At 38.9% G+C, this 20,585-nt stretch overlaps 2 protein-coding genes across 7 annotated transcripts in view; one reads left to right on the forward strand and one right to left on the reverse strand.

Annotated features, from left to right (window-relative positions):
• Positions 1-953: 953 nt before the first annotated feature.
• On the forward strand, positions 954-16,724 carry LOC136856373 (pancreatic lipase-related protein 2-like). The gene is given in 10 exon segments (XM_067134182.1): positions 954-1,117; positions 4,666-4,857; positions 5,338-5,440; positions 6,107-6,255; positions 6,561-6,809; positions 7,622-7,746; positions 8,170-8,266; positions 8,884-8,947; positions 8,949-9,047; positions 10,707-16,724. Coding segments are annotated over 9 exon segments (1,332 nt in total). The 5' UTR covers positions 954-1,117; positions 4,666-4,742; the 3' UTR covers positions 11,038-16,724.
• A 230-nt stretch (positions 16,725-16,954) lies between these two features.
• The window catches only part of IP3K1 (inositol-trisphosphate 3-kinase-like protein), a 33,203-nt gene continuing 29,572 nt past the window's right edge, over positions 16,955-20,585 (reverse strand). For all 6 annotated transcript variants that reach the window (XM_067134176.1, XM_067134177.1, XM_067134178.1 and 3 more), the window contains 5 exons: positions 20,088-20,218; positions 19,499-19,633; positions 18,759-18,932; positions 18,082-18,255; positions 16,955-17,818 (listed from right to left, as the gene is read on the reverse strand). In XM_067134176.1, coding sequence (XP_066990277.1) covers positions 17,759-17,818; positions 18,082-18,255; positions 18,759-18,932; positions 19,499-19,633; positions 20,088-20,218 — 674 coding nt within the window. In that variant the 3' untranslated portion in view covers positions 16,955-17,758. The remainder of the gene's footprint in view (positions 17,819-18,081; positions 18,256-18,758; positions 18,933-19,498; positions 19,634-20,087; positions 20,219-20,585) is intronic.

Genomic DNA, 20,585 nt, shown 5'->3' on the forward strand with positions numbered 1-20,585 from the left:
TACTGACTGTCCATTTGCCTACTGTTTAGTAATATGAATCTCTACTGTAACATTCAAATCGATATATTTATTAAATAACTTTTTAATCATATGTGTAGCTCAGTTAATTATTGTAAGGAAATTATACGATTATTATATATAGCGATATTTCTCGTAAATATAATAAGATAACTGATAGAAAGAGCTTAAATTTTTTATATAAATAATCGTTAAACTTTAAATATAAATACTGGCTTTGAATTAACTGCAATATTTATATTGAAAGAGATAAATACTAGCTTTTAATCATATATTTTCGCATAAAGGATGTTATATGTTATCTTGAGAGAGAGAGAGAGAGAGATAAACTGATAATTGTAATCTATAGATAGCAAATGGCGTTCCAGGATCTATGGTTTAAATATAGTTGGTCTATAGAAGGAATGGTACAGTAATAAATAATATAATTTGAATACATTTATTATTCATTGGTGATGATTTGATATATAAATATATTGAGTTTGTTTATTGAAAATCAATTTAATGCGGAATTGTTGTTAGCGTGTTTTGAGTCAAATGAGTATCTAATTAAAATACCGTAATTTAATTTATTTAATTATAAAAATATTTTTACGCGTATATAATATATTTTAAAGAATATATAAGTATATTTTATATATAATTATTCATATTTATTCTTAAAACAATAAATATATCATAAAATAACACGGTGCGTCATACACTTGTTTATTTACATGTCGGAACAAATAGCTGCCATGTGCAAATAATAAATTGATAAATTCTATTTAAATTTAATCTCGATAAATAAATAATTTACGGCGTAAAATAATCAAAATAATATAATATATCTAATTCAAATGTAATTTAATGATTTAATCTAATTAAAACAATTAAATTTAAATATATTTCCTTTGTTTACATCGAACCAATGGCTCCCCTCCGGAGCCCCCGTCAGTACGATCCCGACCTCCGAAGGCGAATGACGTCGTTCCTCCTCCGCCGTTCCCGAAGGTCTCGCCCTTGTGTTTAGGACCCCTCCCGAATTCCACGTCATGGTCCTGTCCTTTGAGTGAGGGGGTTGCCGTTGCCGCCGACGGGAGGACTTGGAAGGGCGTTTGTGAGTATACGAGGGGGAATTGGGCTTGGTGGGGTAGGGGGGGAGGTTTTTGGGTGGTCCGTATTTGACCTGTACTGTACGTGCCCCAGGGTATGGTTGGCTGGGTCGTGTGCTTTTAGGGCATTTTGGGGGTCTTTATATACGTACGTACCCAAAGGCAGGGTGAGTTTGGCCTTTGGGGCATTTTTTTTTTGGTGGTTACTTACATACGTACCCAAGGGTAAGCTGGGTCGTGTCCTTTTTGGGTATTTTGTGGGTACTTACGTATTTATGTGCCCCAGGGTAGGGTTGGTCATGCTTTGGGTATTTTGTGGGTACTTACGTACTTGTGTGCCCCAGGGTTGGGTTGGTCATACTTTTGGGTATTTTGTGGGTACTTACGTACTTTGTGTGCCCCAGGGTAGGGTGGGGTATTTTGTGGGTACTTACTTATGTGCCTCAGAGTAGGGTGGGTCATACTTTGGTGGGGTGCCCCATTTTGGTGGGTACTTTTGGGATTACGTGGTACACATGTGCCCCAGGGGGTGGGTCATACTTTGGGTCAAACTTGTTTGGGTACTTTTTTTTGTGGTACTTGTGTGCCCCATTCATACTTTTGGGTATTATGTGCCCCATGTGTGCCCCAGGAGTAGGTCATACTTTTGGGTATTTTGTGGGTACTTAATGCACTTATATGCCCCAGGGTAGGCTGAGTTGTGTCCTTTGAGATGTTTTGTGGGACCTTACTTAGGCACTTACCTCAGGGTATGGTAGGCTGGGTCATGTTCTTTGTAGCATTTGTATGTCCTTATGTATATACATACCCCAGGGTAGGGTAGGCGGGGTTGTGTCCTTTGGGGTATTTTGTGGACCAAAACTTAGGTACGAACCCCAGGGTAGGCTAGTCTGCTTTGTGTCCTTTGGGGTATTTTGTGTATCCTTCTGTATTTACGCACCCCAGGGTAGGCTAGGCTGGTTTGTGTCCTGTTGGGGTATTTTTTGGCCTAAAAGTTATTTACGTACCCCAGGGTAGGCTATGCTTGGTTTTGTCATTTTGGGGTACTTAGTGGGTCCTTACTTAGGTACTTATGCAGGGTATGGTAGGTTGCGTTGTGTCCTTCGGAATATTTGTAGGTCCTTATGTGCAGTATTTATGTACTCCAGGGTAGGCTAGGCTGGGTTGTGTCCTTTTTGGGGTATTTTGTGGGATAAAACTTAGGTACATACCCAAGGGTAGGCTAGGCGATAAAACTTTACAACAGTTGCGCAGGTTTTTCCACGCTAGAAAATGAATGAAAAACGCACATTTTGTCGTAATTACTGTAGGCATGCAATAAGTGAATACGCAAAAGCCTATCAACAAACGGTAAAGGGGACAATGTCAGGAACCCGGGGTTATTGGGTGGGGGGACCGACACAGAGGAGGAATTCACGAAATGGATGTTTTTGCTCCATATGAATAACCTAATTAACAACAAACAGTAAGGGGGACCCTGTTGGGAAACTGGGGTTTTGAGGGGGGGGGACGAACACATAGGTATGCGGTGTCCCGCTACTCTACATATGTGAGGCTGACATGCTATTGTCCCACCACTCTACTTACAACAGCTAACCTTATGCACCTACGGACACTGCTAGAATATGCCATTTTCTTTTAACATATCTGCTTTGAGTTGGGGGTTCGCAGAACGCCGCTGCGTGCCTTATCCGCTTTTTAATGATTCTTGGCAAGCTCGTATGTTCTGGCAAGAGGTCACATTGCGCTGCGCGTGCTAGCCACAGGGATTACAGTAAACAAACCCCCACAACATACAGTTTTTGTTCTGGCTGAGCTCATAGTCCGAACACATGGGCTGTTCTTAGCCTGAGTGGACGTTCGGACAGCGTGAGCGGCCCTGACTTCCGCTTACCAACAAGATCACTTACCTAATATGTGCTGCCTCTTTGCTCTTAGCCATACGTAGGAACCATTTACCGTAGCTTACATATACATCAATGAACTTACCTTATTGTTGGGAGGCGTCAAATTCGTGTTCACTGGGGGAGCAGGAGGTGGGTAGAGGGCAGCGACAACGCACAAGAACATGTGAAACCGGGCTTTGTACAGCGGGTACTTTCGGCGGAAGAGGTAATAGGCCAGGTACTTGTCGAAGGCTTCTTCCCTTCTGCCAGGATACTTATATGTCAAATTTAACACTCTGTGCCTTGCAAAGAATTCAAGGGTGGCCTCCCTAACCCTAGATATAACGGAGATATGTACAACACTCAAATTGCAACCAAGACAGATCCATTGCGTTTGCGGACGGAAACGAAATGGACGAATTCAGAGCAAGGCAGAGAAACCAAGGGCCTGTGATTGGTTGGCCTGGGTCTGATCTAAATCGGAGAATACGATAGGTCAATTAGACAAAAAACCGCGCATGTGCAGTCACCCAAACCTGGTCTTCCCCCGACTGTAATGACGTACTGCAGCGACCGGAAGAACTACTGGAGAGCAGCGTAGTGTTTCACTGGTAACAACTACTGTAACAAAATGGTATGATAAAGAAATTGTCGTATTTCAGTCTGTTACGTGTCTTAATGGTTGTATTTTGGGATGGAGAATAAGTTTTCTACTGTAATGTTTTGCAAGTAACGGGCTGTGTACCCAGATTAGGGTGCAACCTTTGCAAAAGTAACGGGCTGGGTCTATTTTGGGGTACTTACATTGTGTGTGTTTACCCCAGGGTAGGAGTGGGCTGGGTCTTGTCCTTTGAGTTATTTTGTGGGTCCTTACGTACGTACATACCCCAGGGTAGGCTGGTTGTGTCCTGTGGTTTATTTTGTGGGTCCTTATGTACTCGCATACCCTGGGCTAAGCTGGGTTGTGTTCTTTTGGCATATTGTGTGGGTTCTAACCTACGTACATACCCTAGGGTATGGTAGGCTAATATGGCGTGGGATTTGATAATGTAGATAGTCCAACATCATATCTTAACGCTAGCCTACCCTCCAAAACGAAGGCGTGATCCTCAGGTCGGGCTGTCTCAACTGAAGACCCTGGGGTATTCCTGTATTGCGTTTGTCACTGAATGTATAAATCAACAATTTCCTCCATTCTGAAGGGTAATAGCAAAGGAGACAGTCTTATGAATATATATAGATCTTTTAATGCAATATTTCCTATAAACAGTGTAGAAAATGGTTTATATAAAGCAGTATAGGTGAGATAATTTATGGAAATACACAGTTGATGAGAAATTTACTGTCTTTTGTGTATAATTTTACTTTTAATCTCTCCAGGGGATCTGGTACTAAACACGGTGTCCTGTGGAGCTTCCAACTTGTTTAGTACCAGACGCTTAGGGATTAAAGTAATACATAACTAAAGAAAAATTACACAGTATTAATAAAGGACATCTTCGTTCGGCAATCTCCTTTACATTCACCGAACTGAAGACACCAATTTCACATTTTAGGACATAATTTTAGAGCAATATTTGTACGATTATTCAAAGGCATACGCCTTTACCATTTTCAGAAGTGCATTTAGATGCTTAATAATTTATTATCTTTATTTCTTGTTGCAGAAACATCATATACTGTATGCATACACATATTCAAGAAAGCATTTTGCATCTTAATTAACCGCGAGTTGGTCTGTAGCATGAAGTTGGTGCCGTTGTTTGCACTGCTGATCTCCACTGTCAGGGGAGGCATCGCAGAAGTAGTGATCGAGAGACCGGACAAAAGATTCGAGGGAGTTTTGCCCGAACCCGAACGTAAGTTTAACTGGTGTCCGTATTTCCTGTCGTTTAACTTTACTTCTGCAGTAGATTTATTTTCAGTTATTATTATTTCATAGACCCTTAGATTATGCCTCTTGCAATGTACTGTCGAAGTTACTCCTAGTTCTTTGCAACGTAACTTTTTGCTTATTATTTATAATCCATTACTGCCAGTCCTTTCCCACCTAGCCGTTCAATTTCTTTAATCTTTCCTCACTTCAATTTTCACCTCGTTTAAGGAGGGAAACATTCTTTGATAAGTAGTTCTGAAAGTTGGACTTGAAAATATTAATCTGCACTTGTTTTTGCACTGTGTTAAGTTGATTTTCTTTATCATTATTCTGAACCATTTATTAACTTCATTATTAGTATATCTATTGAGTTATCAGCAGTATATTAAATAGATTTAATTTGGTATTCAAGGATCCTCTGTATATATTTTCCAAAAGCTCACCAAAATCATTTTACCCGCAGATGAAATCGTAAGACAAAACCGCACGGAAGTTTTGGAGAGAACGGAACGCTCACACAAAGATGGCGAACTGGTCGAAGTCAAGCACTTTTATCTCTGGACAAGGTGAGTTCTTCGTTTAATACCCAGTGGGTATTGAGGTGGAATTTATGAATATGATCTTACGTTTTACAAATGCCCATAGACTGTGCCACTCTCAATGGAATTTTATTACCTTTATACATTAGTCTGTTGATGTTATTCTGTCTATATTGGTGGTAGTCATCATTTTATAGGTATTTATGAAATTATGGTTTGTCGTTGTTGAAGCTGTTTTGAATTGATGGTATGGCATCATAAAAATGTTAATATGGAACAGTGGTTTGTCAGGATATAAGGTGTCTGTGAAATATTGTTTAGTCAACTTTAGATGGGGATGATAAAAATAATTCTTTGCTTTTGTTAAAAATAATCGGTAAACTGTAGTTTCTCAAATGTGAAGGTGATAAAATTTGAAAGGTGATGGTAAAACTGTAACTCGAAATTATAGATGGCGTTTTGATTGTAAAGCAGTAAGTTTTTTGTCACTACAGTTGACTAGAAAACAAGAACTTGTCCACATTAAGGTTCTGGAAAATTGTTTGTCCATTAAAAATGAACTAGAAAATATGTCAGCATTTGAAAGAAGAATAAGATAATCTGTCGATGTGAAAAGGTACTTCAGAATGGTTTGTCTATTTGCTTTAACCGTGAACATTTAAGAAAAATATTAATCTTTGCTCATTTCTCCAGGAACACTCCAGCGAATTCTTCAGAGATTTTAGACCCGACAAATCCAGATAGTATAAGTAACACCACGTTCACTGCACGAAAGACCTTTATCATCGTCCATGGCTTTCTCGGTTGGGGCACAGAGGATTGGATTTTATCTATAAAGGACAGTAAGTGTTGTAGAATCTTCAAAGGTAATTTTATCAGTATCTGAAGTAGTTTCAGTTTATCAAAGTTGGTTTTTCAAAGATTTCCGGTTTATCTCAAGAAAACTAAAATTATGTTGTAGAGTCTCTTTAAATCAAAGTATATATGGCAAGAATTTTCAGTTATATATTATCAAATGAGTCAGTTTTCCAAAGATTTGCAGATTATCTCATTGTAATCATTATTACATTGCAGAATTTCTTTGAATGAAAGTATGTAGGGCAAGAACATTCAGTGCTTGTGACCCTTTTATCAACGTCTTTCGCAGAGTTGTTGAGCCTGGTTGATTGCAACGTCATCGCAGTGGACTGGCCCGCCGGGACGTCTGTAGTTCAGTACTACATTGTCGTTGGGAGAGTGGTTTATGTAGCCCAAGACCTGGCCTTTTTGATAAATGTACTGAAGTCACGAAAAGGTCTCAATATGGACGATGTTCATGCGGTCGGGCATTCTCTAGGTGCCCACATCACTGGCCTGGCAGCTAAAGCAGTCCCTGCTAAGTTTGGAAGGATCACTGGTAGGTTTTTTCATTCAGTGTCACTTGTTTATTTGCATGTGACTGAAAGTTTTGACGCAACTGAATCTCTCTGGCAAGAGGGTGGCATATATTGCTGCTCTTCTGATTAAAGACAGGAATGTTCATGATGTTTTTTCCAAACCTCTGCTGAATGTGAATGGAGTAACTTATCTTGTTGGTGAGAGCAGAATTAAGAGATTTAACTTCATGTCATTCAGACACAGAATGAGCTATTGTAAGATTTCATGAAGTGAAACCTGATTTACAGACATCAGTAGTCATGGTGATTCTGCCATATTCTTCATAACTCAGAAATCTCAAATGTTATCTTCAGTGAGACATTACCACAGAAAAATCTTACTTGGTCATCCTTAATTGAATTTTAAGTGTTTAGGTTTGGTTAAATTTCTCGGTGACACAGATTGTGAGGTTTGTAGTGAAAGACAGTAAGAGAGAAAGAGTGGAATAATAATGTTAGACTACTGGCTAGTAAGAGGATTGTATTAAGAGTGAAAATGCTCTCCCTTTAGTAGCCTCAGACCAGAGTTTAGACATGAATTTATGACAGAATATTTACCGATGTTCTCATGCTGGAAGTGGTTAGACCATGTATATGAAAGACAGGGAACAGTATGAGATACACTGGGGTGGGTTAAGGACAATGAGGCGGGAAGCAGGAGACGAGTGTTTGGGAGATCTTGAGGAGTTAGCCCAGGATAGAATGTGGTGGCGTGAGTTCCATCGAGGCCCTATGCATCCCCGTGGATGCCACGGGGAACGATTGATTGATTGATTGATTGATACATTTTCAGGATTGGACCCGGCTGGTTTGACTTACCACAACACCGGCCCCGCTGATAGACTGGACCGCGGAGATGCCTACTACGTTGATGTCATGCACACAAACGGTTGCGACGCCAAATTGAATCCTTGGTTTGTAAGTGTTATGACAAGTTTTCCAAAGATTGAAGAAGTTCTTTGGTTATACAATATTTGTGTTGTTTAAAAATGTCTGTGAAATTGGGTTGTTATATGATTGATTCTTGATTATTTTTACACCTGTTCAAAATATTTATTCATTTTTAGAACCTTAGGCATCTTTGCAAAATTACTGTGAAAGAGTATTAGTTGATGACGCATAAAGGTTCCCAGTACTTTTGTCTCTTAATTGGCAAGATTTGGGTTTCATCCTCTGCCTCTGCATTTCCTGACATTATCCTTGCAAGAGCTCTTGTGCCACATGAACCTGCCTGAAACAAATACTTAACAACTGATAAAATTAATGTTTCCTTTCCTCACGCCGGTTTCATACACACAAACTTCAGTCTGTTGTTTCAGTCTAACCTTGTTTCTCTTCCAGAGTTGTTACGGCATCAATGAGAACCTAGGTCACTCTGACTTTTGGCCCAACGGTGGGGAGTACCAGCCTGCATGCCGCAGTGGTCCTGGGCTCGGAGGTACGATGCTAAACTTCTTGTTGTGGTAACTTTTGCGATAATGTTGCGAGGTGTCGTTATTATTATTATTACTATTATTATTTCATTGAACACTATGGCTACCTGGATGCCATTTAGTTTGTATTGTAATTCCTCGACGTTTCTGCAAATAAATCAGAGAAACTCATTCAAGAGGTTGAGAAACTACAGTACAAACTCATCGGCATCCAGACAGCCGTACTGTTCAACGAAGTTTGCTTGAAAGAGGGTCTTCTTCCGAGATATTATTATTATTATTATTATTCTTATTATTATTCAGAAGATAAACCCCTATTCATATGGAACAAGCCCATAGGGACCATTGACTGGAAAGTTAGCTCCCAGGGCATATGGCAGTCATTTGAAAGAAGTTACAGAAGATAATAGGAAGTGTAAAAAGAATGAGATCAGTTATTGAAAAAGAAAAAGATAAATAAATAAATATATTAGTTAAATAAATAGTACAGTAGTTGAACTTCCCTCGTAGTCGTATGATTTTGACGAATTTAAGATACTTTTTTATAAAAGTTGTAACAATCATGTCTGGACTTTGGTCTAGGAAACAAATTAGAGTGATTCTGATCATCTCGATCTTGCAGGAGACCTTGGCTGCGACCACATGATGGCGCATCGCGGTACTTGAGGGAGAGCATCTTACAGGCTGATACTTTCTTCCTGGACCAACTGACTGGGACACCTATGCCTCCGGGAGCTGCCCCTGTAGCGACGGTGCCCAGTACATGGGTTTTTACGCCAACACGGAGTAAGTTTTCTACTGAGCTCTGTTTTATTTTGAAAGTTTTTATGAATGAGTGACTTATAACCCAGCTATGTTGGTTTGTGTCTTGTAATCATAGTATGATTAGTAACTACACAGATAAAATACAAAGCAGAATATTGCCAGTCACAGTTTTGACTACAGGGACTGCTCCTTACCTCGCCTCCTTGAGTGCTGAATCCATCTTGGACCACCAGAAATTTGTGTGCTTTCCGGCTTACGGAAACATCATCTTTAGGCAACTCTTTCGTTTTTAGTTTGCTGGGACAAATATCCGGAGAACTGTGCGGTACCCACACTGTTATGCAGAGAGCTGGTTAAAGTTTTCCAAGTTCCAAATAACTTCAGAAGATTATTAGGTACAACTAATGTAATGGGAGGCTTCATTCCTTATTGGAATACCTTTCAGATACAGCATCCATTACTTGATCTTTGTAAAATGTCAGAATCATACATAAAAAAATGTTTAACTTTTTGAGTGGACGCAATCCAGTCTTCTCAATACACTTCAGTCCCGAATCTCAGCATTTTCTTTGTAAGTGCCAGTGTCTCTGTGACAGTAAGGTCATTATGAGTTTAATGGAGTTTTTTCCATTTTATTGATGGGATTCTGTTTCTACCAGTAGTTCTGCAGTCCCTGGTCACTTCATGCAGACAGTTCCTGGTTTATCTTATTGTCATCTAGGTACAAGGTTTGCAATCCAGTATGTCCCTTAGGTAGCAGAAATGTTCTACTCATAAGGGTTGGCCTTTTGCCACAACATGGCTTACCCTGCCCCCCTTCTGACACATTTTTGACGTTCAGAATCCCTTATTCCACTTGTACCTACCTACAAGATTCATTCTTCAAAAGAATCCCTTATTCCACTTGTACCTACCTATAAGATTCATTCTTCAAATCACAGAAAAATGAGCTAAAGACCTTTGGTTTCATGCCGGGATAAGGATACTGGTGCCCTGTGAAATATGGAGCGGATGAGACATTAAACTCGAGGGAAATACGGCTTCGTAAATGTATGCTGTGGACTGGTATTCAGTTATTTCATTAATCACTTCAGCTGCATTAGATAATCAAACTAATGTAGTACAGTTGTAGTTGTATGTTTTGCATGCACATAAAATTAATCTCTTATTTGTGTGAATGGTTTAGTAAAAGTAGTTTTTATTTATGAAACAAAGATGTGGAAATTGTGTGGCTATATGAAAATTGTGGAATTGATCAATTTTATTTTTTCAAATGTTTTTTACTTAGTATGAAAGGTTGTTTAGGACTTTTAAGGCGAGTTGGAGATTTGGTCAAGTGATTACTTCTAGTTTTGAAAGATGATGAAAAACCAATCACAGATTTTTCTATTTTATAAACACCTCCATAGCTGTGGAGTTAGGTTCCACTTAATTCTTTGCTAACAGTGCAGTAGTTCATGAGCAAGGTTTTTTATAAGTCAAGGTAGATACTGCATAATTTTGTTTGTGTTATCACAAAAACGTGACCAAAGTCTTATCATGTAGCTCTTTCTACCCAACAAACAATTTAAGAACATCTCCCTGTGAGAATTGGGAAGTGGCATGTGTCTGGTTAATTTTGAATCTTTATCGAAAGAAAAACATTCTGTCCTGTAACCAGATTTTACTTTCCCGTTGCAGGATGCCTGGAATATTTTATCTAAACACGAGTGGTTCCGTTCCCTACGCCGTGAGGGACGCCGTTTGTTCCCCGGGAAAAACGGTGACCAACGGCATCGTCACCATCGTAGCTTCGGCTGGTTCGGGGCTGGTTGTAATCGTTCTCATCGTCGCCGTGTTTCTGGTCATGAGGAGACGCACTGTAGGTGAAATCAGCAGCGGACTTCTGATTGAGGAAGAAGACGATGTCAGGATCATCGGCGACGAAGTCCCCCTTCCTCATCCTTCTACGGACGACGATGATGAGCTGTTAATCCGAGAGGACAGTGCAACAGCGACCGTCATAAGTTAGGGTGGATTGTCGACCATCATAAGTTAGGGTGGATTGTCAATTCGTCTCACGGTTCCGTTTTGCGAGTGTCGGTCGTTTCGTGCAATTCTCAGATGTGTCTGCTGGCATAATAAGGCCTTGTATGCCTTTCATCAGTAAGTGAAGTGGTTTAGAATGGTTCAGAGTACAGGAATGTGACGGAAGTTCGTTTAGCGTATGGTCACGAGCGACGGATTTGTCGCGATTTGTATTTGTTAGCTGGTTAGGGGTTCGGATACATTTGCGAGTTGTAGTTAGCATTTTAATGGGAGGTAGGGGGTGACTGGTTTGTGAATTACACAGCGGCATTCTTTTCAGCTCGTATTGGAAGGAAGACCAACTATCGATCAAGTTTCCCCAGATCAAGGAATTCCGTCTCATAACTGGTAATGAAATCCTCAGTTAACAGCACCATTAAGTCAAAAGCATTGGTGTGATTTCTCCAAATTATTTGGTAATGATCAGAAACTGACGGTAATGATTAATGAACGCAATCTCATTTTAAACGTGGGAATCTCAGACGAGCTTTAACTCTTATTGATAATCAATTCAAGCCACTTACAAGTGTTCTGGCATTGCAATTTCTTAGGTTGTTCCAGTATTAGGTAATGCCAAAGCTTTAAGCTTATTGAATTTAAAAGTATTTTAACCGTACCACAGTGGAGCAAGTCGATTTTCGTAGATCCTTGCCACTTTTTTTCATTTTTATGGGAAGCGGGGACTTTGTAATGATACGCTGTACTAGACCACAGGGTAACGATCTCTGTTCTTTTGTCTTTTTAAAATAACATGCTTTTCCATCAAGGTTTTCAGCCATTAAGCCCCAAAATATGTAGCTACGAAACTAGCCAAGCTATTCAGCGCATCGTCGTATGTGGGGATATGCCTCCATGCTTCTAGTGAGAGTTCTGACTTGAAAAATGAAACTGTGGTGGTGTGGGCTGCCATCTGGCTCAAGGTTTGGGCGATGTTTGGCTGTTAGGTATGCAAGTAGAATGCTTCGTAGTCTATATTCTCGTCCCAGAGAAGCGCAGCAATCGGCTGCCAAGTTTAGAACCCTCTGTGGGAAAGCTTTATGACAACGGAAATTGCAGGCGTCATCGGTTTTTTAAATTCTTATTCACCGGATACAAAAAGCATGATAAAGCTAGGTACTACCACACTACTTAAGTAGTTATAGCGTACAGCGGTCATACCACCGGATCTCTTTCGTATTCTCAAGGCGACAGCGATATCTTGCTCATCATTAATGAACAGTTGTAATGATAATCTCCCAAGGTAATGCTGTGTGTATTGTAGATTCAGTTTTAGTGGCAATGTTTTAGTCCATTCCATATTATTTGGAGCTGAAGGTCGTCCTTCAAACTCTCCAAGATTTCGGGAAGAAATCCGACCCATTTTGCATAAGGATCTAAAGGCTAGAAGCCTTTTGTGTTTATTACAGAATGATTTCATTGTATTGGGTTTTGTAGTTTTCAGGTTTCAGGACTGCGAACTTTTTGTCCTTGCATAGCAAGACTCATGAATTTGAGCCTTTCGTAAAAAAATGCATGTACTGATGCCACATGTTGTAAATATTTGAAATATCTCTGAGGTTGTCCTCACAGCTTTATGTAATTTAGGGATAATTTGTACCGGACAGCAAGCAGGTGTGTTTTAGAGTGAGGAGTCTTGTTTATTCAGTATTTTCAAGGGTGTATTGATGAGATTTGAAGCCTAAAAGAATGACAAAACTCAGAGTATTGATTTAATGTTTATTTTCTTAGCATTTTGTGGCATTTAAGTCAAGTATTTTTGTTTGATTTTACAGTTAAAACACTCAAAAATATTTTTGATGTACTGTAAAATATTCACAGTGTTTATAGAACAATACAATTCAGTCTTTTAGTTGTACCACTGAATTATTCTCAATTTGTATAGCAAGGATTTTATCGTACACAAGACAAATTAATTGAGTTTCTAATTTTGTATGGAGCATATTTTGATGACTTGAGTTTATGCCCAAAGAATCATTTTCTCTGCTAAATGTTATACAATTTCAGTACATGCTCTGAGTATGTTAAAAATGTATGTGATTCATACCTGTTTATCAGATGTATGATGTATTTTGAAAATTTTTTGAAAGATGGACGTTTTGCGATGTCTTCAGTGTAGCCCAGTACGTTGAAAAATGTGTATGATTTATTATTAATGTATAAGTTTATTGCCAGTTTTATGTAAATTTCATATTCTGTTTGTAAATTATTTTGTATTTTTGTTTTAAAAGTCAAAATCCATGAATTAATTTGTGATAAGTTTTGGATTTTTCAAAAATTTTGTCATCTAGAACAATTGGTGCTATTTACGATGTCTAGAACAGTATATACGTATATATATATATTTTGTGATATTATATCTTAGGTTAAGATTGTGAAACTCTTTTATATAAGTTGATGTAAGAAGGTAATGTGAGCATATATATATATATGCTGTACAAATACAAACCTTATTTCACATTATATTAATCTATAATGACCGAAGAATTAAAGGCTTGAGTCACCCTAGAGTTGATTTCACTACTTAGGTGGCGCCATCGTTGGAAAGTGATTTTATGTGGTTTTTGTTCGTTACTGAACGATAGTTTTATTTCCCGAGTCTCTATTGGTTGTTATGGTATCTGCTGAGGATAAGTAGAACCTTTTTTTATGTCTTTTTTGTAAAATCCCAAATCACATTATTTACGTACACAAACTCTCGCCTTGCTTCCCCGGGGTAATCTAAGCTTTGTGTATGATTGTATCATAGTTTTTGTTTTGGTCTTTGGTTATTGACATTTTATTTTGCAAGGATACACTCTAACATATGTCACCTTTTCAAACTCATTAGTGGTGGCCATTTTTTCTCTAGCACTTGTTGAAATATATCCTTAAATGTTTGTATTTTTTTGGCGAGTTAAGAAATGTAGCCGTCGTTATTGTGTTTGATCTGTCTTTTCCCAGTGGTGGCTAAAGAGGCCACTGTTATCTTGTACCTCTTCATGTGATCTACTGAGGTTAATTGAGGTCTTCAGTTTTGCCAACTGGAGATCAGAAAGTCTGTAGTTAGGAAAGTATGGGACATCAGACGCTTGTCTAGACTATCAACCATTGAGCAACCTGTGGAAATGGGTATATTGAGGACTTTTAACCTGGATGTCCCAGTGTTTTCCATCCATAGTAAGTAGGGAGTTTGCTTATCGACCAGTCTTTCCTTGGATATAAGATAGCAGGTGAAACAGTCCTTCTACACGCTGTAAGCCACTGAGTAAATGCCCCTCGGTGACGCCACTTCGTTCTGGTGGGTTGTTCAGTCGTCTGCAAGACTTTGGTCTTGATTCTGTGCAGATTTCATAGTTTTATTCTGTATTGGTTACGGTTTCCATAAAATGGAAACTTGGTAACATTATGTGATATTTTTATACGAATTGGAAACACTTTGAAGTGATATACCTGCACAAATACGTCCTTTTTTCTCCAAAGGATTTAGCCATTGTGATACATTAATTTAATCTCGCTTATTGACTGGTTTATCTTGCTAGAAAATAGCTGCCTTATTTTTGCTTTGTCCTGCTAGAAATATCACTGGTTTTGACTGGTTTTTACACTTGTGATTATTGCAAAAGATTACGAAGTGTTGTGTAAGGGCCATAGTGAGATCTTCGAGTGATGAATGCTGGAATACAACGATTGTCTTGGGAAGACAGACAATGGAAGGACTGTTGGTTGAGATCTCTTCTTGAATGTACAGCGGAATTTGACTGTCGATCTCAGGTGGAAGGTTTGAAAGCTTGGTATGAGGCCAGTAGCAAAGAGTGGACAAGCAGACGAAAGTCATAACTCAAAACCTACGAAGCGAACGTCACAGAGTCCGTGCAAGTAAATTGCCTGTGTACCCAAGTTCCAAGCTGTGCTGTCATTGGCAGGCAGAAGATAGTGACAGAGAGTCCTCTTCAAGTTGGACACAAATGCCATGAACAAGAATCCCATGAACAGGTGAAAAGTGACTGGCTTAGACAATCCTTCAGGATTAGTGAGTGATCAGCTTACAATAAATATAGCTTTACAGATGACTCATTTGAAGGACGAGGAAAGAAAATGGCTATATATACACCATACTCTACATAACCGGGAGAGAAAATGGATGTATTATGCATCCATTCATATTAGAGCATACTTTTTTCACTTGCCTGCTCGACGTAATTGTGATGCTCAGATTTTGTTCTGGTCAAATCAACCCTACCATGAAGTTCTGTAGCTGTAGGTTAGCCCACAACCTTCGCTCTGATGGATGTGAAGCATTCATTATGAGGTCATCAACAGCAACCCTTTGGTCATTAAACTGACGACACATCTTTAGTGTTCTTCCTGGTTTAGGGTAGCCATGTTGTAGCGTTCTCTCTGATCTAGAGAACTTTCTTGCCATCTCTTAAGTTTTTCTCGGTCCAGGACACTCCAGACATTTCATAAGGCACTCCTCCAGGTGTTGTCGGGTTGAAGGTAACCACTCCAACATTCTCTCTTTATAGGGCAGCTTCCAGCTTGTAGTTCGAGATTCTTGGTGTTGGTAGTTTTTCCAACTGTCATTCTGGTCGACATCAGCTTTCCAGTCGTCGGTAACTGTCCATTGATTATCCTGATTTTTTTTACCCTGAACTGCCCTTTGATTAGTTGATTGTAATCAAACTTGGCAATGGGCAGTGGCCTCAAATTGCTAAATGGATATTGGATAAGTTCAGCATCTTTGGAATAGATGAATTTGATTTTTCATTGTGTCCCGTTTTAATACATCAAACCTGCTTCCTAGTAAGCATAGCTGTTGAGTTCTTAAGCTGTAGGCTGTATAATTCTGTAGATTGTATACCTCTCTAATTCTGTAGACTGTATACCTCTCCAATTCTGTAGACTGTATACCTCTCTAATTTGGTAGATTCTACACCTTTAATTTTGTAGACTGCTCATCTCTAAAATTCTTTAGACTGTCCATCAATCTAATTCTGTAGACTGTCCTTCTCGCAAATTCTCTGTAGACTGTACATCTCTCCAATTCTGCAGAATGTATACCTCTATATTCTCTAAGTCTGTAGACTGTATAACTCTCTGATTTTGACCTGGTTTAGAATACTTTTCCCTTGACTTCATAAAAGTGGCAACAGATTTGCCTGTTCATTCCTCCTGCCGTGTTGTCAAGAAGGTTGTCTGGTATAATGATATGGTTTGTATATTACGAAACATAAAAATTTTTCAAAATCTTACGTCTCTTTTGTAAAATAACCACGTTGATAAAAATGGTACATTATGCTTTCCCTGTGTGTGGCCACGTCAGCTTAGGACGGTCAATCTCAGCTTACCTGCTGGTTTAAGCTTGTGTAAAATAGGGTCTGTATATTATGAAACAAAGTCTTTAACAAAATCTTACATTTTTTTTGTTATGTAACCACATTTGTGAAAATTATCCTTTCAAGTTCCGTGTTATGAAGTTTTGTCTAGGATATTTTTGTACATTGGCTGTTAATGTCTGTGCGTACTGTATTGTATGTCTGTATACACCATTCATATCCACATGACAAAGTGATATGTATATAACTGACACTCAGTAGTAATATATCTTGTGTTCATTATTCAAGTTTTAATAAAAATATGTCTAGAAATGTATGAATTGTGTGATTACTGCTGGAGGTTAATACATTAGCATAATTTTAACATACAATTAGAGGTAATTAGCAATCGGCCCAGGGAAGTGAAATGCATGAATATACAAATGACAGTAATTATTAATACTGGTCTCTTATACGTAGGTCAGACATTTATGGCAAATACTGGCTGTCGAACTAGGTAGATAGCCTCATTGTAGTGTCACAGTTGTGATATTCAAATACAAGAAGTACTTTATAACATTCTGTATTTAAATACTTACAAAAGTAATGCACAATAGTTTAAAAAGTGTTCCCACAATCTATCCTGGAAGTCCGAAGGTCATCGCAACAATTCACGGGTTCGGCGTTATGATTAGATACTGGATAATACTTGTACAACGGTCAACCTGAGTTCGACGTCTGATATTTCAAAAACAACATAATGCATCTATCCGAACTACCTACTACGATACGCTAAATAAGGAGGAGTTGGTAGACAAAATAGAGAAGATTGTATCACAATTCATATTATATCTGTACAGGAAATATTATACATTATAAAAATATCTCATTACAAATTCATATATAACTTAAATTATTAATATTACGTTAACTCTTTCACAGTGACGAAAAACGTCAGCGGGTCAAAGTCTTGCGCACGCGCGCACACACACACACACACACACGCACTCGTCTCCGTCGGCACTCCGCCGAACCTTTCCGGGGGATAGAGACGAGTTCCTGGGCATTTCGCCCGAGTCATGGAGGAGGAGTCGAAACTAGCAAACATAAGATTCCTTCAGGAATGTGGCTAATGACAGTACGTAGTACGTACAACGGAGGAGCTGTCAACAGTACGCGTAGCGGACAAGGTCTACGGTATATAGGCTGCCATGACATTCGAAACCGAATGCTTTTTTTTTTTTTTATTGTCTTCTTCATTCGTCCGTGTTTCCGTACTGATAAAAGAGAGAGACTGCCACAGACTTCAAGGTTCCCACGTTACGGTTGCGTTCACTTCACGGTCTGGTACGTAACTTACACAACTGGTCCTCAAGGTGTACAGAACAACCCAAGCTTTTTGGTCTTAGTCACAGGCACTTCATCCACAACCTGAAATGAGGTTTAGGGTTGAGCGAGAGAAATCAGCGTTGCCTTAGAGGCTGAGAACGTGAAGGATATAAGACAGATTTGGGGACATCAAGAACACTGCGTATGAATGACCATGCGTATGATAGAATGATTTGACCTGTTATATGACATTAGGGGTCAACTGAGGATAATGCACGAATTCTAATAAGTTCTCTTGTGATAATGAATTCACCTTAGGGTATCTAAAAGTTAAGGGAACAGGAGAGCTGAAAAAACAAACATACCCGCAAGAGATTATCAATCCCGAAGAGGTAACCCTCTTCGTGGTTTCCGAGTTCCCACGGCTTCTCGTGAGTCACCTTCATCCCGGAGGGAAGTGGAACCGTTTTGGCAAAGTCAATCATCCACACGCCAGCCTTCTCGTCGTCGTAGATTATCAATATACTGCTTCCAATTACCTGAAGTATAGGATGAAACAAATAATGAAATTGACAAACAGAGGTTAATCTAGACGAGATGAACCAAACCACCGTTTCATATTTCAGTGTTCTTTTAAGGAACACTCAAACTGATGCAACTTTGAACCCAAATATCTAACTATGAACCTCTGAATGTGTCCCTACGGGGGACAGATAGCAAAGGCTTATAACTACAGCCAAGAAATTGATAAGTAGTGTCTAATTTCTTAATGGTAAGCTTTCAGGCTTGGCTGTGGCTACAGAAATCCACAGAACAATTAAGCCTCGCAGTTAAAAGTTGTTCCAGTGATTAAAAATTATGCTTATACCTAAGAAGACACATTTTCTTACAGTATTTGCAATGACTAAGGTTTATTTTTGACAATTCTGTGACCCGTGTGATCAATTTCATGCAAAATAATTTCGGAAAGTCAACCTTTATGAGTACAGATATAAAAATGAAAGCTAAAGATTTTAAACAAAAAAATCAAGGACAATCTTACCTCGTGTCCCTGGAAGAATGGCGAGTTGACAAAGACTTTCCTCAGGTGGTGGAGGCGTTCGATTATTTGCCGTTTCGTACTCTCTCTTCCCTTCAGGAACCCGTTCATGATGTTAGCTACCTCTTCCCGGCTCCTGACGGTCTGGAGTTCCGTGATTGCATCGCTCCCGCTCATCTGCCAATGGTAGGTATGTCTTGAGTGACGCACATAATTTTAAAAGTGAAAAAAGGCGATGTTTTGCAAGCCCATGAATTACTGTACACATTATTATTATTATATTACAGTATTCAGAAAATAAATCTTACTCAAGCTTCCAAAGAATATTATGGTGTTTGTAAAAAGTTCCAGAAGATAAGAAGAAATAGAGGAAGAAGAGATCAGTTATTAGAAATTTTAAGAAATTGGTAAAAATATAAATAAATTACTTCACGGCTTTTAGAAGCTACACTACTTTCATAACCAGTTTTATACGACCCACAACCAAACGCAGAGAGATTTAAGTCAATGAATGAAAAGTAAGGAAGTCAACAACATTATTTTTGACTCAAAAAAATTGAAAAGCTCAAATTTCTTCCAGGATTCTACAAACTATAGTACTTTTATAATGAGTTTTGGACGACACAACCAAACGCAGAGAGATTTAAGTCAACGAACGAAAAGCAAGGAAGCCCACAACATTATTTTTGACTCAAAAAATCTGAGAACCTCAAATCTGACGGAAAACAGCAGCTCGCTCTCACCTTCAAGGCTTCTATCCTGAAACCGAGGGAACGGGACGAGCTCATGTTGTCGCGGAAGTCCATATACCTCAGCTTGGTGACGGCTTTCTCCTCGCTCTCTTTTCTGCTGGGTGCCGAGACGTCGACCTTGATCATCTGCGAAGACAAAGACGATTATTTATTTTTAGTGAAGGAAACTAATAATCATGCAAAATGAGAAATGAATCGGATAATGTGCGAACCTGAGTGTGGCTGCAAATACGATGGGGGAAGGAGGCCGTGTCAGGTCAACCCACGTGACCCAGGTAGCGTTAGGATTTTATTTTCAGAGTCGAGAACATTCGAAGCTAGGTAATCGCAGAGTATGAAATTGTAGGTTTGTATGTTAAGGAAAATACAAATTTCTTTTTAATTTGGTATTTCTCTTGTCAAGTTATTTAAGACACAGTCAACCTCAGGTTAGACAGTGTGCATATTAGCAGGGCTATGAAACTAAAATGACTCCTGGCTTGGAAATAGTGGAAACCTGTTACGGCTTGTCCATGTCCCGAGCTGTTTAAATTCTGTATACGAGTTTGGCCGAGCAATAACATAAAACAAACACACGTACCTTTTCGTACAGATCGTGACGAGCTGTGGTGTTGGAGACTTCCGTCTCCAGGAATGTCCGAGTGCCCATTTTGATGTCCATGACGCAAGGGTTGTTGAAGCTGTACAGCAGGTCGGCCATTTCTATAAAATCTGGATTTGGGCAGTCAAGGAAATATTGGTGTGAAATGTGAAAAATCTTACATCATAAATGTCTGTGCATTTTAAATGTTCCTGTTCTAAAATGTTATGGAAAGTAACAACTGCAAATGTTAATGTGTTTTTAGTTCCAGCGTTAAAAATGGCTTGAAAAGGTGACAATAGAAAAAAGATTAATTATGCATTTTGGCCAGTAAGTAAGGATTATCATACAACACCCAACTTCTGACTTCTTTTCTCGCAAACCCAAAGTAAAGTTACCAGTTACTTAAATTATTGCTATGCCAAGATGGTGTACTTGGTGGCTTCTATCAAGGAAATGATTAATAATAAAATGCTGTTTATTTCTTAGTGGGAAGTT

This window comes from Macrobrachium rosenbergii, chromosome 35 (genome assembly GCF_040412425.1).
Source record: "Macrobrachium rosenbergii isolate ZJJX-2024 chromosome 35, ASM4041242v1, whole genome shotgun sequence".
Taxonomy (NCBI): domain Eukaryota; kingdom Metazoa; phylum Arthropoda; class Malacostraca; order Decapoda; family Palaemonidae; genus Macrobrachium; species Macrobrachium rosenbergii.